The sequence below is a fragment of the Chlamydotis macqueenii genome, chromosome 6, assembly GCF_036417535.1.
Source record: "Chlamydotis macqueenii isolate bChlMac1 chromosome 6, bChlMac1.mat, whole genome shotgun sequence".
NCBI lineage: Eukaryota > Metazoa > Chordata > Aves > Otidiformes > Otididae > Chlamydotis > Chlamydotis macqueenii.
Genome location: NC_141561.1, coordinates 18,115,770 through 18,131,920, shown reverse-complemented (window position 1 = coordinate 18,131,920; position 16,151 = coordinate 18,115,770). Strand labels below are relative to the sequence as shown.

Here is a 16,151-nt window from a genome sequence, read left to right as displayed (position 1 = left end):
TGGTGCTGTCTTGCTCATTTGCTTTGCAGAGAAGCCTGCAGTCTACAGACAGGAAATTCTTTTAGTGTTTGATGTGCCTGTGACTCATTTCATCTACAATGATCACATGGTTGTTTTTCCAACTCTGTACGTTTTTTTTCTTTTTAAGGATTAGTTATTGATTCAAAATACTGGCTTTTGGTACACTGCAATTACTTCTGTTAGTTTTGAGCCTCCATCATTTAATCAGCACTTCTGCAAGCATAAGTCATACAAAGTGCTTGCAAATGTGTTTTTGTAGAACATGATTGGTAAAATGAAATTTGTTGATAACCCTCCATTTCAAATTACTCTGAAAATCTTATGAGAGTGCCCTCCATATTTAGCGATCTCAAGTGTTTAAAAATTCAACATATATTTTTAATGGTGTTAACAAAATGATACAGCAGTGACAGAAAGGTCATCACAGTAGCTGGTGTTTAGAGAAAGAATCAGCATTGCTAACTCACTCTTGTACAATGTGTGTGCTGATGAAACCAGCCATTAAATAGGGCAGCTGTCTTCTGTGTGAGCATCGCACGTGACAGGTAGAATTCTTCCAACGCCAGTGTTCCTCCAAAGCCTCCATTCCTAAAGATGAGATGAAAGTTTCTTTCTAAAGCCTGAAATTCCAAGGCTTAAGCTAAGTGAATCTATACCTGGTCGTGTGTGCAGATTTTTGCTTTAAAGCTAGCATCTGGTTACACTCATATTTTACAGTTTTTTCAGCAGGCATTTCAAGTGCATTGTACATCAGTTGCGTGCTCAGTAGGAAGTCAATGCAGTTCTTGCCCCATTACCAAACTGTGCAAAACACATCTGCCCAAGTAGAATATTCAGAATGCCCCAGACCTGCTTCCCAAGTCAGTGCCTGGGATCAGGGAGAGTTCTTGTGGTATATCCCCTTGGAAGGACGGCCCGTACTTAGACTCTCAAATAAAAAATGTAATTAAAATATGAGTGTTGCTGCAACCATTTCTTTCTTTCTGTGTTTTAATAGGGTGCTGTACTGACTCCCTCCATGGACCACACCATGTCACTACAGCCTGCGTCGATGATAAGCCCTCTGACACAGCAGATGAGTCATCTTTCATTAGGCAGTACTGGAACAGTATGTAGCAGTCTAATACAAAATAGAACTTACACAAGTAGAAAATACCGTGTGTAGATCACAGTATGCATGTGCAGCTTGCATGTAGGAAAAAAGTAGTCCGTTAAGTAGTCTTTAATCCAATAAAATATTAAGAATTGTCTCAATTTTTACATAATTTCAGCAGTTTTAATTCAGTCTATTAGCTGATCAGAAATTGGAAATGAGTAAATAAAAGTAGATCAAAACAAGTGAAAGGAACCCAGGAGGTGACTCCAGAGTTGTATCAAAAGAGAAAAAATAGTTGGTTTTCCTCTTCGGGAGATCAGAATTGCAGAAAGTAATACAAAGTGTGTAACAGAAACTAAGCCAGAAGACGAGATGCAGGCTAGCTTCTAAACTTGAAAGACCCTTCTTTTCTGAGCAGATAGAATTAAAAAAAAGAAAATATGATGATCAGGATTAGCAGAGAAGGAAAAGTCCTTTACCTAGTTTTTGAAGGCTAGCTTTGAGTTTTCTCAAAACAGGTATCTCACTTTTCAGAAAAGCCTGTTGATTTCAGACACAAAAGTCTTTCTCTCATGTATATTGCTTTAGGGAAACAGTTAGTATCTATTAAACAGTATCATTATAGGTATTTTGAATACTCTTAAATTCACTTTGGGCTTTAATTCAACTTAATGGACTCTCTGTCTTTCTAGTACATGCCAGCCACAACAGCTATGCAAGGAGCCTACATACCCCAATATACACACGTCCAGACAGCAGCAGTTCCTGTTGAGGTCAGTATATTTTATAAAAGACAAGAGATAAGAGACATAAATATGATACTAGATCTTTTTTTTTGCTAGGAAAACTACCTTTTAAAGCCTAACATTGTAACTGTGAGTGTACTGTGACTACAATGTATATTAAAACTATATAATGTCATTATTCTCAACTAATAGAACTAGTATTCTAACAAAGTGTGACCTGTACTTGTAGCAGTACAGTGCTTGGAGCAATCTTCTGTATGAGATTAGCTCAGACAAACTTTGTGTTTTCTGAAACTTGACTTCCAATAGGAACAAACCAGAGAGTATATTGTAGTTTTGATCTTTTGTTTTCCTGTAAGCAAACTTCTCTGTTAACAGCTCATGATTGTAATTTTTTGCAAAGAATCCCGATTTTACTCTGGCATCTCTGGATACCATGCATATTTCCCTAATAAACTCATCTCCAAGTCCAGTTGAAGAGCGTAGCTAAATGGTAGACAATAGTTTCTCTACTATTTTGACTTACCGTACACCCTTTCATAGGTCAGTACTTCTTTAACAGAGGAGCTAGACAAGGTGTGCTGCAGCTCTTGCATTCAGAATGAGTGCTAGACGGTCTCTTCCAGAGCCTGTAAGAAAAAACATTTCATTTCAAAGTCTGTTTGTCCAGAAACTCCAGAACTTGTTTAGTTCAGTTTATGCATCTGCCCATGTGGGTCGGAGAAAGACTTTTGGTAATGAGTTGATTGCACTGTCTGCCAGAGCACTATTGGCTCAATTAATTCCCTGATTTCTGGGGGTCTGTGTGCGAAGTCCCAACTACAATTCTTTGTGTTGCCTAATGCCAATCATACCACGGTACTCAAAGCAATAGTGTTTATACATGTGGTAAGTAGATCTCAATAGGATGCTCTTTTACTTTGCAGATAGAAAATATACTAGCAGTTATTTACTCCCTCTATGTATTTGTTTCCATATTGTCAAAAGTTTGTGAATTTTTTAATTATCATCAAAGCAGCTGAGGAAATACAAAGTTTGCATGATCATTTTATTTCTCTTGTTCGCTGAAATGCAAATCAATGCATAGTTAACACCTCAGATTTGGAATACTCCACTTGAGAAATGTCAGAAAGACTTTAGATTTGAAGACCATTAATTGCATGAGTCATGTGGAAATACAGATTTCAGATAATGCTGCCTGATTTTGTGTCTCATGCCTTGTCTTCTGTTTTATTTACAGGAAGCCAGTGGTCAACAACAGGTTACAGTAGAGACGTCCAGTGACCATTCTCCATATACGTATCAGCAAAATAAGTAACTGTGAGGTAGGGGCTTGTCCTGTCACATGATATGAATTCAAAGATACTTTATTTCGTAACTTACAGTATTCTGTGTTGAATTTTTTTTTTTATATCACATAAATAACACCGATAATATCTGAGGACAGGCAGTGAAGTTAATTTGAACTTACCCAGAGCTAGCAGCCAGAAAGGAAGCACAGGTTCCAGAAGTGAGTTAATGAATTATGAGTAATAGCGTTTTAATAATTTCTGTATAGCATAACTGGATTATGTTGTATTTTAGTTTGTTCATCTTGGCAGCATGCTTTATGCAAGAATAACAATGAATTAGTGCAAAAATACTAGAATCACAATGCTAAAGGGAACTGTATTTATACATATAGCATCCTCTAGTTCTGTGGTACATGTAAGATTTGGAAGCAGCTTTGTGACTGACTTACAGACCACAGGCAGAGGGGTGACCTGGTAGAAATCTTTGCTGACCCTTTCTCCTGAAGACTTCTCTGCTCATCCTTCGTTCTAGGAAAAAACAGTTTGGTTCATAATTTTGTCAATTAATTTTTAATCCATGTTCTAGCTTGGCTTTAATCCCAGAGTTGTTTTACTTTCCTACTCCAGGTTTCCTCTGGTTTTGCTTGCATGGTCTTTCTTCACTAACCAATTGTTAGCTTTACCTGAACTCCTTCCATGCAAAATTTTTGCTTTCTTTAGGTTGCCATCCTGATAATATTGTTTGCACTAACCATCCCCTTGTCCATCCTTCATGTTTTAAAATTCTGGTATTTAGTTGTTCCTTAACTCATCTTTTTCTGAGTGCTTTGCAAACCAGGTAACTTGACTACATAGTTGTTGTTTTTGTTTGTTGTTTTTTTTTTTTTTAAATCAAATTTTGTAAGACCTCGTACTGAAAAATTCTGTTCAGCTGCAATAATGTACTAGAGACCATCTTAGAAGTGTTTTTCTAGAGCTCTCATAGCATTTTTTTACTCAAAAATCATAATCAGTTATGTGTGAGAAACTTCTAGTTGTGTAGTATTTTCCCAAAAAGGTATAGATCTAACAGTACACACATTTTGCTGTTACCTTTGATTTTGCAGGTCAGCTGTGTTATTTAACAACAGTGCTCATCTCCTTTATTGGCGTAACAACTTCTTAATGTAAAGATAGAAACAAACCAATAGGGAAACTTCGCACATTCAACAGATGGCACAGTCTGCATAGCGCAACGCATGACCTGTGTTTATTATTGTAGTCTGGCCAAATGCTGGCATCTACAGAAAGCCCACATCCTTGATTTGCTTCCAGGGCAGGGAGAAAGCAAAGCCACAGGCTCTTCTCGTTATCCATCTCCTAGTGTTAAAATCATGGCTCCTGCATGTTTCCTGTGCCAAGGCTATTGGCTGGTGCTAACCGCTTTTTAAGGAATTATTTGTTTTGCCTTAAGTCTCCCCTGTGGGCATGTAAAACCTCCGAACCAACAGAGATCTGTGGTAGACTGCAAAGCATAATCCTGCATCTCCCTGTCCTGCCTCCCTCTCCCAGCCTGTCGGTGTCTTTCCCTGATAGTTGTAGGCTGTGGCCGGGCAGGAGGAGTGTTTAGTTTCCTGAAAGGATGAGATGTGTTGCTATCTGAAACACATTCTGTAATGATGGCTGTGTAGAACACAGAGCTCTCTGAGCAACTCCATATGTTTGCTAGAAGCCAGTTCTCCATGTATTTTTTTTCTTCAGAGAAGTACCATTACCTGAATTTCTACATGGTAGGAGCCAGTGAAATCTGTGCCAGCAATGGCTATGGCAGTGGGCACGTGGGGAAGGTTAATGTTACTCAACTGATTTCAGCCTCAGAGTGTGGCGTTTGGTATTTCTGTCCCTGGAACGTGTTGGTACTTGTCATTTTCCAAACAGGTGAAGGGGAGGGAGTTGACAGTTATTTCATGCCCTAAATACAGAGAGCACTGCAGTCTCTTAATTACGGTGGCTTCATTGCTACTGTCAAATTGAAACTTCTTTCTAAATGCATGTGCAGCGCTTCTGGGAATGTCCTATTAAAAGTCAGTGCACATATTGCCATAAATAAGAGGTAACGACTATTCGCACAAGTGGATGCAGTCAATCAGAAATACACAGCATCTTTCCTTTGTGGCTACATTTAATAACTTTATAGCTTCTTTTAAAAAGTTGCTACCATGTGAAAATAGTCAAGAGACTTGAAAAAGATACATATATATATATATGTATGTACCTATAAATGTACAATCATTAAAATAACAGACTTTATCTTGCCTTGAAAATTTAAAAATTGTCTAAACTTTTTTTCATTAGCTGGGAATTTTTCTAAACCAGTATGGCAATATAAGCCAATATAGTAAATTGAGAAGTCCTCCTTCAAATGTAATGAGCCCTGTATTGCTGTTAAGTATGAACCATCACAGAGGCACAGTAGCTGTCTCTGCATTAGCTGTTGTCCATAGCTTCTCTGAGGCTGCACGGAAGGAAAGTCGTGTTCCTTTTCCAGAGATCAGAAGCCTTGGAGATGCCACACGAGTAAGCTCCCACACTCAACCACTTTTTGTCAGTTAAAAGGAAACAATAACAAACCAAGAAAGAATGGAATAGCTTTGAATGCAGTCCCACCGTTCCCCAGTGGGAACTCTGCATGCTGAGCAGGCATTGGCGACGGCAGGGAGAGCACAGTGCAGGCTGTGTCCCAGCGGAGACCCTTGGGAAGGGCCGAGCACCTCTAGTGCCACCTGGGTTACTTCTCAAATTTGTACTCAGATTAACTTAGTCTTCTGAAACCTGTCTGAAGTAGGAGATTGATTTAGTTTTATGGACAGCTACATTAGAAGAACACGCTTGTGATTGTAACTCTGCTCTAGCTCTGACCTTTCTGTGTTGCAGATGCCCAGTGTTGACCTGGCCTGGAGAAGGGTGCAAAGGCTGAAACAATCATGGATTTTACTGATCAATTGTGCTTTAGGAATTATTGACAGTTTTGCACAGGTTCTTGAAAATGTTATTTATAATGAAATCAACTAAAACTATTTTTGCTATAAGTTCTATAAGGTGCATAAGAAAAACCTTAAATTCATCTAGTAGCTGTTCCCATGAACAGGTTTATTTTAGTAAAAAAAAAAATTTTTATCAAGTGTTATGACGCAAAAAAAAAATTTCAAATTTCTGGGTATGCACAGATGACCACGAAGACTTATTCACGTGCATGACAGAATTTGTGTTTTGGTTTATTTTTATTTTGTTTGTTTCTTTTTTTTTTTTTTTGTTTAATTGTATGAAATGGGTTTTCTGAAGTTTAAAATAGTAAAACATCTAAGATGATGTTCTGTGCTTGCAGTGTGTGAGTGTTGCTTTAGTGCAGTGTTGCAGTTATAGTGTCTGGTCTTTTAGCTTTCTGTTTTTCTTTTAATGTAGTGTGAAGTGTCTTATCCTTTTCTATGAATTCCAATTTGCCTTAAATCTTTCAATGCTGTAGCTGTTTCAGTAAGTAGTCCAAACTAATGGTGTAGAATGCTTTGACCAAATGAGCTGGTCTATTATGCCTTGTAAAACAGCAGCATAGGGCTTTTAAAGGTAGTAAATAAAAATTGCTGAAAATTTGGCTTTTTTAATGTGTAGTAAGTGTTTTTAATGATTTTTCACATAATATGTAAGGTAGTGAAATGCAAGAGGGGAAAAAATGTTTTGTGTGAAACACATTTTCTGACTGGGGAAATTTTAATAGGATAAATTGTTTGTAAGGCCATATGCCAATAGTTCCCTCTGGTAGTTTGAATGATTTAGGAACTCTGCTGTATGATGCAATGTAAAATCTTTTTTTTTGCCTTTTTTCAGAAACTAACTTGATGTTCTAGTTTTAGCATAGGTAGAGTAGGGAGTTTGGGGTGGGGATATCACCGAATGTTTTTGTCCTTCCTTTATAGTAATGATAGTGCTTTAGGATGAGGATTGTGCTGAGACTTAGCAAACAGAAAAGTTGCTATTACAGCAAAATGGCAAAAGCTAAAGGACTTGTTTTAAAACAACATATGCTGAGATGTAAGTAGAAGCATAATTGATTGGGTACTAGCTCTCTATAGTAGGTAAATAAAAATAAAAAGACTTGGCACTTTTAAAAGGTAACTTTACCAAAGAACAAAGAGCCAGTAACCAATAATTCTGATTTGTCTCAGCATTACGTCTTCTGTACTCTTTATTTTTGCCGGACCAGTTTGCGGTTAGGAGAATGTGCCTTTTTTGTACATTTGCATTTAGGTTTTATAATTTTAATTGATGTATGGACACAAAAGCATGAAGGAAGACTTGGATCCAAGCAGTGCCACACTTTACATCATCACTACAAGTGTTAAGTGTAAAGAAAACCAATTTTGAAACTATGAAATTCCTGATTCATAAATACGCAGTTATTTGTACTTCACATATTAGATAATTCACTGCTACTAAAGCTCTTTATTACAATTGCATATGTTTTAAATCGAATGATAAATTAAGTTGTCTTCCAAAACTGTGTACTTCTCTGGTCAGCTGTATATGATCAGTTATCTACCTCAAAGATTATTTCCTTTTGTATTGGGACAGGTTGCTGGCCCTCCCTGTTTCCACAGACCAAATCATCCTAGCTCGGGAGCTAGGGCTAAGCAGTTGTTTCTTTCAAGTATTTTTTAGTTTTTAAATTTTGTGTGAGTATTGGAGTATAGATGTCGGTGACATTTCATAGTTTCAAAAGTAAATTGCTGCTCTGAGAAGTGTAGATTCTAGTGAAATACATAGTCATAAGAGATGTGTTTTTGTTTTTTCTTTTTTTAAAAAGTTGTGGTATTATTGGTTCTATGCTCCCTCGAATATTACTGCTTTGTAAAAGTCCAGACTTCTTGCAGCACCTTGCCTGTATCTGGTAACTTTCCAAACCTGGATCTCTCACTACTTGCTATTTTTGCGTTAATTAAAACTGCAGTATGATAGCTGTGTTAGAGGGAGGGAAGAGCTGCTGCCAGAAATGTCTGAACTAAGTGCCATACTCATTGCCTGGGTAAGATTTGGGAAATTTAACCTCTGTACATAAAGAATTAATCAGTTACTTAAACATCACATAGTAGACAGCCATTAAATTATAAAAAATTAATTTATGAAGAAAGACCTTTTGTACAGATTGAAAAAAAAAAAGATTTTCATAGAGATATCTATATGATCAAGAGAGTTAATTTTTTATTTTTGTTTTACTAGTGCCACAAACTTGCCAGTGGTAACTTATTTGTCCGGTTCAAGATAACTCTGTAGTTTTGTTTCCTAGGACTTGTTGTTAAACGCCAAAAGACATTTTTGAACTGTAAATTTGATTAGATTGTTAGCTTTTTTCTGTTTTATTTCTTTGAAAACTTTTGAATAAAAAAGATTAAAAAAAGAAAATGCATCGTCTTTTTCCTTTAGCCCTTCCTTGTTGGGGGAGAACCCAAACAGGTTATGGTAAAACCTTTGCCTTTATTTTGAAGTACTCAGGGTTGCTTTCTGCTTTATAGTCTGAATTTTTCCCTCCTCTATCTTTCGTTGAAATCAAATTTTAACTCTTACAAACCACATTACAAAGTCACTTATTCTTTCAGACAAAACAGGAAAAGACAAATGAGAAATACATGATGAAATGTCTAATTTGAATGCAAGTCTGTTGTCCTTTGTGTCAGCCCACATAGAGAGTTGTATGTAACCAGGCCTGTACACTGGAGCTGTAAATGCAAGCCAGTTTTCTGGAAGTAAGGGTGGAGATGGAGAGTCACTTTGGTCGTTCGCAGCATTGCATTGCTGCCCAAAAGTCCTTTTCTCTTCTCCAGTGCAGTGGCATTGGCTGGCATACCCAGTTCTGGAGAGCAGAGGTGATACTTCACCGTAATTAAAAATTATCCCGAGTTTTGCCTTCCAGCTGCAATCTTTGAGCATTTTTTGTCTTTAAAGAAAATCTTGGATTTTATTATCCTGTTGATGGTATGTATCAGAGGTCTCCTCTGCCCAAAGTAAGGCTTGGAAAAGAAATAGAGGAGAATATCAACTAGGGTGTCTCCTCAGCCAAATGCTTTTCCAGTCGCACAGTCCTCGACAGCTTTGTGTCGATGTGTGTGACAGGAGATACCAATGCACGATACTAAGAGCATGAGGTACTGAGAATAAATGTGTTTTCAGTGGAGCTAGTGAAAGGGACTCACCTGGAGATTAGGAAACTTCATTTACATTAGCTTATGCAATGAAGACCTCTTTGACAGTTATGGCTATTATTATTAATGAAGAGAAAAAAATCCTCATGCTATGTGCTGCTAAACACATTTAGACTCCCGTAACTGAAGAAATGCCATTTTAACCATTTTGTGGTAATTTAAATACTGTCCTGGTATGTTGCCTGTCTAAAAGGCAATGGATGAGAAGATGAATACGGAAAACTTTGAAAGGGTTTTGTTACATTATTCCTGTTCACCACCATACTGAATTAATCTCAAATTAATAAGCAGTCCTTTTGAGTTAAGTATGAATGCTACCTTACAAAAGCTGTATGTAATAGACTCAGAATAATGCAGGTTGGAAAAGCTTTTTGCTATTTTTTTTGCTTTTCCAGTTAGCCCTATGATAAACTTAGCTTTCTTACTGTAACTCCACATATATTTTATAAGAATGAATGCTTTCAGATTAGTACCTTTTGCCTGATAATAAGGTGGTGTGTATCGTTTATATCAGGCAATCTGCAATAATGCCATGTCTTTGTCATATACTTTTATTATATATAATAAAACTCATTTATTACTAACTGGCTTGTTCAAACCTTGACTCCGTCCTGCTGCATACAACCTGTTTTGAACCCTGCCTGCAGACATGCTGTTGATAAAATCTTTTACCTCTTAACAAATACCGATAAACATCATATTCATGTGGGATGATTTTATACTGATAAAAGCGTTTTGTGCAAGATTATGCACAGAGCCTATTGTTTGTTGGTTGTTAGTGATTAGAAAGTAGCCTTTCTTTAGGCACTGAACAAAATCTTTTATCTTTGTTTTTTAAATTAACTACACTGGGCAGGTGCAAGCCAAGTGCAAGCAGTGCACTGACAGCAGTGTGACAAAGTACTGTTGATCACCTGAGCTCTACTAAAGACTGACTGCATATGTTGGGCTAGAGTAATTGTGGAGTAAGTCAGAGTAGTCTGAAGCACTTTCCTGGTACTCTTTGTCAGGTTATCTTGGGGAAAAAAAAAAAAAGTCCTCTTTTGCTCTCCCCTTCTAGCTTTAATTATGTTACAGTATCTCCACCATACCAGACAAACTCGATGATTGACTAAAACTGTGCCACCTCACTTTCCACAGAAACAGCTAACATCGTATGGGAAATCCATTTTATGTGCCAGAATATTTGTATGAGTTTGTACTCCTACTCCTCCCGTGCACACTTCACTGCAGCTGTTCCTTCTGCTTTGATCAACCACTCCAAAATTATTTGCAAACTTTCACATGCGTTGGAATAAGATACTCAATCCTATCCTGTCCAGCAGTGTCTTACTGTGAAAGCCAATGTGTTACTTGGTGGCATTTAAGACATGTATGCTGTTACCTTCCAAACGCTTGCAACACTGATGTACTCTTTCAACTGTGAAAGATCATCTGTATCATTCCCTAGCCAGCAAATTCTGGCATTGATTAACCCAAACAAATCTGAGGTTTTTGGCTTTCACACTTGGTCCATTAATTCTATCCAGAACAGGGGTTAGGATATACAAAACCTATTCTGTTTGGCAGCTTCTCCTCCAGCTACTAAGAAAAGCCAAGCTGATGTCAGAACAGCAAAGATTTACAGTGCAGTGACCAGAGGGAGTGTGTAAAAGCCTGCATGTGCAATGAGTCAGTCTTTCCTTTCCAGAACAGCTCTAACTGCACCTGCCGTCTGAGACCTGCGCAGCCCATTTCTCTAGTAAAGAAGAAATCGTGTCACAGGAAAATACTACTGGATTTTTTTTCTGCGTCCCAGAAGAAAGGACAGCTTGTCAACGGGCAAGCTTTAACTGTTTAAGTTCTCTTCTATCTTGCCCTTTTCAACAGTATCCCTTCACTCAGTACTTACATCATGGTGTTCTGAATTCTGCTGTATTTCGTCAGACTCCCTTCAGCTGAATGTGATCTTTTTGGACAGCTTCACTGAGATAGAGATTTCTGGAGAACTTAAAGAATGAAGGTATGTGGCACCCTAAAGACACACTACAGGTGTTCAGATCAACCTGCTTGGGCAACTTTCGAAGTAACTTTGTTGGTTTTGAGCCTAGCATGCTAATGTTACCAAGGGAAAAAACATTTGGAAAAGGATTTCTGCACATACACTCTGCTGATCCTAAAGAAGTCATCTGCAGGAGGAATTTCCTGCAGTATTTTCTCCACCTGAAACTCACACACAGGGCTGATGTTTTTAAGCAGTATCGGTGAAACACTTAAGGGTAATGGAGTAAAACAAGAGTTTAAAAGAAAGCCAAGAAAAACTTTGCTAGTGGACAGGATGTTTTGGTAAATAGTTTCAGCTTTTTGCTGGCACAAATAGAAAATTACTTTTTCTTGGTGTGCTTCAGGCTTTCCGCAATGGGAAATACTTTTCCACCAATGAGAAAATACTCTGCTATATTTTTTTTGCCTTATGGTGAATGTAAAAAATATGAAAATATATTTAGAGGTATTTGTTGCAGCCTTACTTTTGTATCAGTTTGTTCGGGTATCTTTAGCCAGTCTACGAGATAATCTGTAAGCAGAATACACGTAACTAGGAGCATAAAGCAGTTATTTCTTGACTAGATTGCAGAAAAGGGTTGGATTTCATGAGCTATTAGGCCAAGCATGAGTACGCTCTCCCAGCAAGGTGCTGGTGGTGGCTTTGCTGGCCAGGCTGGCATTGGGCGGGAGGGGAAGGGTCAGTCCCTGCAGCTCCCTGGAGCAGACCCTCAGCCTTGCTGCGTTCCCATCTTCTGCCAAGCGCACTGACGACTTACCCCAGCAAACCGACCTGATGCGTCCTGGCTTGCCTTGCTCTTTTCTTCCTTTAGCTTTTATACCTTTCCACGTTGCTGCTTTCCCTCCTGAATCCTTGAGCTACTGGCAATCTTGTCTCAGCAGCTCTGCCTACCTCTGGCTGTAATTTTACCTTTCTTTTCCTTCCATAGACTTTCTCACAAGGTTTTTTTTCAGCAGTCTGAGGCAAGGTTACGCAGCTGGGCCAGATCGGAGCTGGGCCTTGGCGCACAGGCTGCTGCAGCCCTGGGAGAGGGGAGGGAGGCGCGCGGCAGGGCCTGCAGCAGGGGGCTGACACCTTCCAGCTCTTCCCCGTGTCGTGCAAACGTTATTCAAGTGCATTGGAGGAGTGGGTATTCAAAGAGCTCCAAGTGTTGCTGTCTTTACCAAAGGAGAATGAGAACAAGGTTTCAAACAGCTTTAAGAAGGGCCAGTGTAACTTGGTAGAACAAAATGCTCCAGAAGCTACCAGCTGTGTGCATTGCAAGTTCACAACCTCTTTCAGCCTGGCTCTGCTCACTTTCCATAGTTCTACAAGTTCCAGCTGTCGGTAGGCAGAGGGCTCCCACATGAGCAGGATGGAGGCAGCTCATCAGCAGGTCACAGGCCTCGCGTAGTGAAGAGCTCGTTGCTTGTGCAGTCACTGTACCGTGAGCTCTTAAACCACAGCAGTTACTCAGCAAAGACAGCAGTAGGGAAGTGAGCTTGCCTACAAGAATGGGAAGATAAATCTTAAAAACGAAGCCCAAGTTTCACCCTTGGTTGTTAAGTGGTTTCTTAGTGTATTTTATTTTTGTTTAAAAGAGCGGCTAGCTCCATCTTCACTGTGGTGCCTCTGGAGACAGCAAAGCTTTACCCTCCACTCTAGGGCAAATCTTTGGAACTGAAGTGTTGTAAATCCAGATTGCAGTTATTAAAAAAAAAAAAGAAAAAAAACAAAACAAAACAAAAAAAAACCCTAAGTTCCAGAAATTCCTCTCCTTGAAAATATTTTGCAGATGAAACTAGCCAGTCATCTCTGGGAAAACAATTCAGGACAAACCATGCTGTTGCATGTGTTATAGTAAGCATATGCACGGCTCATCTATTCCAGATGGCAGTCATCTGATCAGCCCTGCAACGTGCAGTGCTGCCCTGGTTCAAGGCTGCAACTCATTTCCTAAGAAACGTTGTGCTCATCAGCAAGCCCAAGCCTTGGGACCCATTCTTTTTTTAACCGGACTTGCCCAGGTGACGAGGGGTGCAGAGCCCTGGGCTCAGGCTCTCCCCACCGCAGCTGCCTTTGGCTGCTAGTGCAGTGGGGGGACAGACTGGGGAGACCCCCCACACCCCAGCAGCCCCACTGCTGCTGTTCTTAAGCAAGAGCTTAAATAACATCGTATCTTGCAGCCACCAGAGGGCATCTTGGTTGTAAGTGGAAATAACAAAAAAAAAGGTGACATCCCATTCATAGTATGTAATTATGGTGCTTTTATAGTTACCTATTACTAAAAGCAAAACCTCATCCTACCTCTGCACAATACAATACATTTCTAATAATGTGTTTTAACTCATCATTAAGACAGCAATAAGATTGTCTTTATCAGAGGGGAAAAACAAAAAAGCCGTAATTTTCTTTTGGTTAATGAAATGCATGACAGTGCCTTCACTGCACAGCAGGCAAGGAAAAAAAAAAGGAAAAAAAGAATCTAATCAAAACCACAACATCACCAAAGCCACAAGTGCTCCAGGCAGGGTCGGGGAGAACCAACAAGTAGCTTGCATGTGACAGACGAACACAAGAGGAGGCAAACAGGAAGGGAGTTCTGGAGAAGGCAAGCAGACTGCAAAGATTCAACCCAGACCAGACCAAGAAACCTTTTTTTCCCATTAACTTAAAGCCAGTCTATTTGCATATACTCTTGGGAGCATCCTTATTATTATTATGTCTTTTTAAGGGCAAAGACAATTAAAATGTATTCAATCAAAACACAGAGTAAAAGAAACAAGTACCTTTTCAGGAAGCAAATAAAGCTCTGAAAATAAATTGGTATTTTAGGGGCTAAATAAAAAATTCTATACTACAAAACTATGCAAAGTATTTGGGATGATGTAGAAAAGGCTGCCCATTTTTGCAAAGTTAATTCAAGAAGACCTTTTCAGTGGTCATCAAAGATGACTTCTTATGTATCTATCCGGATTACTAATACAGATGGGGAAGGTGGGAGGAGGAGACAATAGAAAGAGTCATTTTTTGCTGCCTTGTCTCTGTAGTACCGCTTGAATCTAATGAATAAATTAACCACAACCCACAGGGGCTGTTGGTGCTTCAAATCTCAGAAGCTTTTTGTAGCGTCCCGTTTGGTCAAGGGGATCAACTTGCCTACGCACTTCAGACAATTGTGTGTGCCGCTGGTTCTGCTGGACGCTCAGCCTTGTGCTGCATCGCTAATACCCCAGGCAAGGCCGGTGGCTCTGACCCACACAGTCTTGCTCTTAGATGTGGATGACAAGAAGCGTTTGTTAATCTCTGCCAGGGATTTTGTCACTCTTCAAAGTAATTAGATGAATCACTTCTGGACCAGGCCAAATTGCTGTATCAGGCACAATAAAAGAGCGAAAGACCAACCAGAACAGATAGTACAGTTCATAGGCTTTAATGAATAAAAATACTGTAAGTCTGGAAATATAAAGTATTTCTCTGTTTTGCATACACCCTAATCTTAGGCTAAGCACTGCACAGATACAGACCTGAATTTCTAGAAAAGGATCTGATTCAGGCGTGTGTTTGCAATTTTTGAGGATTGCTTTTTATATTGAATGAGGATTGGGGAGAAAAAGACATAAATCTATTTTTTTCTCCAAATTTCAGACCTGAGAGCTTTTCTTCTCTGTGGTTTTTTTTTTCTTTGCAGTTTCGAGTACTTGTGATTATCATCTTTTGGCATCCACCTCAGTGTCAGCATGGCTATGTTTGTCACAGGTTTTATATGCTGCTGCAAGCAGGACTCAAATTAGGATTGGTGTGACCAAAGGACAATAGCTCTGCCAATGAGACAGACTTTTTTTTTGATCTAACTAGCAGATGCTCTGCTAGCGTCTCTCACTTTTTTGCCTCTCTCTTGCCTGAAGGACTGGAACCAGCCTGTCAGTGTGATCGTACTCGTGGGAGCTACAACTGTTCGCACAAGTTCTGAATCTAGCCTAATACCTACTTTAATAACTGCTTCCAACAGCTACTTGAGGAGGCTCCGATGGTAAATTCCATTCAATACATCAGAGCTTTAAAAAGCAGAGATTTTTCCAGAAATGGCTACTCTTTTTATAGAGGCTATTTTGCACCCTCATGGATTATTTTAGATAGTAACAAATTGTTCCTGCATATCCCTGGTCACCAATCCTTTGCAAGAATAATTTTGCAGGAGGAGGAGGCTAGAAGGAGACCCTGCCGCAGTTCAAACCTTGAAATCAAACCTTAAATTCCTTTTTTTTTTCCCCTCCCCTTTTACTGTACAGTAGCTTTGGAAAAAGAAGAAACCACTAGACATATTAAAGACCTGGCATAAAATACTGAACCAGCTTTTCAGGTGTTGCTGAGGGGCAGCGGGTCTAGAGGTTTCTCTCCGGTCCAGACTTAAGAAGATCTTAACTAGCTTTAGCTTTTCAAGCAAGCATGAAGGCTACTGGCTGCCAGTCATCCTGACAAGGTGATGACTAATGGGGACAATTAGCTCCCTCCCTTAACACGCTGTCTGTCATGGCGATTTGAAAGGGAATAAGAACACTTTTCCCTAAGGAAACAGGTTGGCAAATGGGTTTGGGTCTATTAAGGCTTTAACATAGTTTTGTATTAACAAAATGTCAAAAAGTTGTTCCAATGAAAGCAGGTTCGAGCCCATATTTTCTGCTTTGTAAATTCCTATTTAATTCATATTCACATATTTAAAAATTCACTTTATAGCCAACC

The 16,151-nt window shown here is 39.1% G+C and overlaps 1 protein-coding gene across 5 annotated transcripts in view; it reads left to right on the top strand.

The window, feature by feature from the left end:
• Positions 1–8,588, top strand: part of RBMS1 (RNA binding motif single stranded interacting protein 1) — a 148,203-nt gene extending 139,615 nt beyond the window's left edge. For 4 of the 5 annotated variants that reach the window (XM_086750901.1, XM_086750899.1, XM_086750902.1 and 1 more), the window contains exons 11-14: positions 1,019–1,129; positions 1,810–1,890; positions 3,104–3,188; positions 6,069–8,588. In XM_086750901.1, the coding sequence (XP_086607027.1) occupies positions 1,019–1,129; positions 1,810–1,890; positions 3,104–3,181 (270 nt within the window). In that variant the 3' untranslated portion in view covers positions 3,182–3,188; positions 6,069–8,588. Of the gene's footprint in view, positions 1–1,018; positions 1,130–1,809; positions 1,891–3,103; positions 3,189–6,046 lie in introns of all 5 variants that reach the window. The other variant, XM_086750900.1, reaches the window with a different exon arrangement.
• Positions 8,589–16,151: the final 7,563 nt, after the last annotated feature.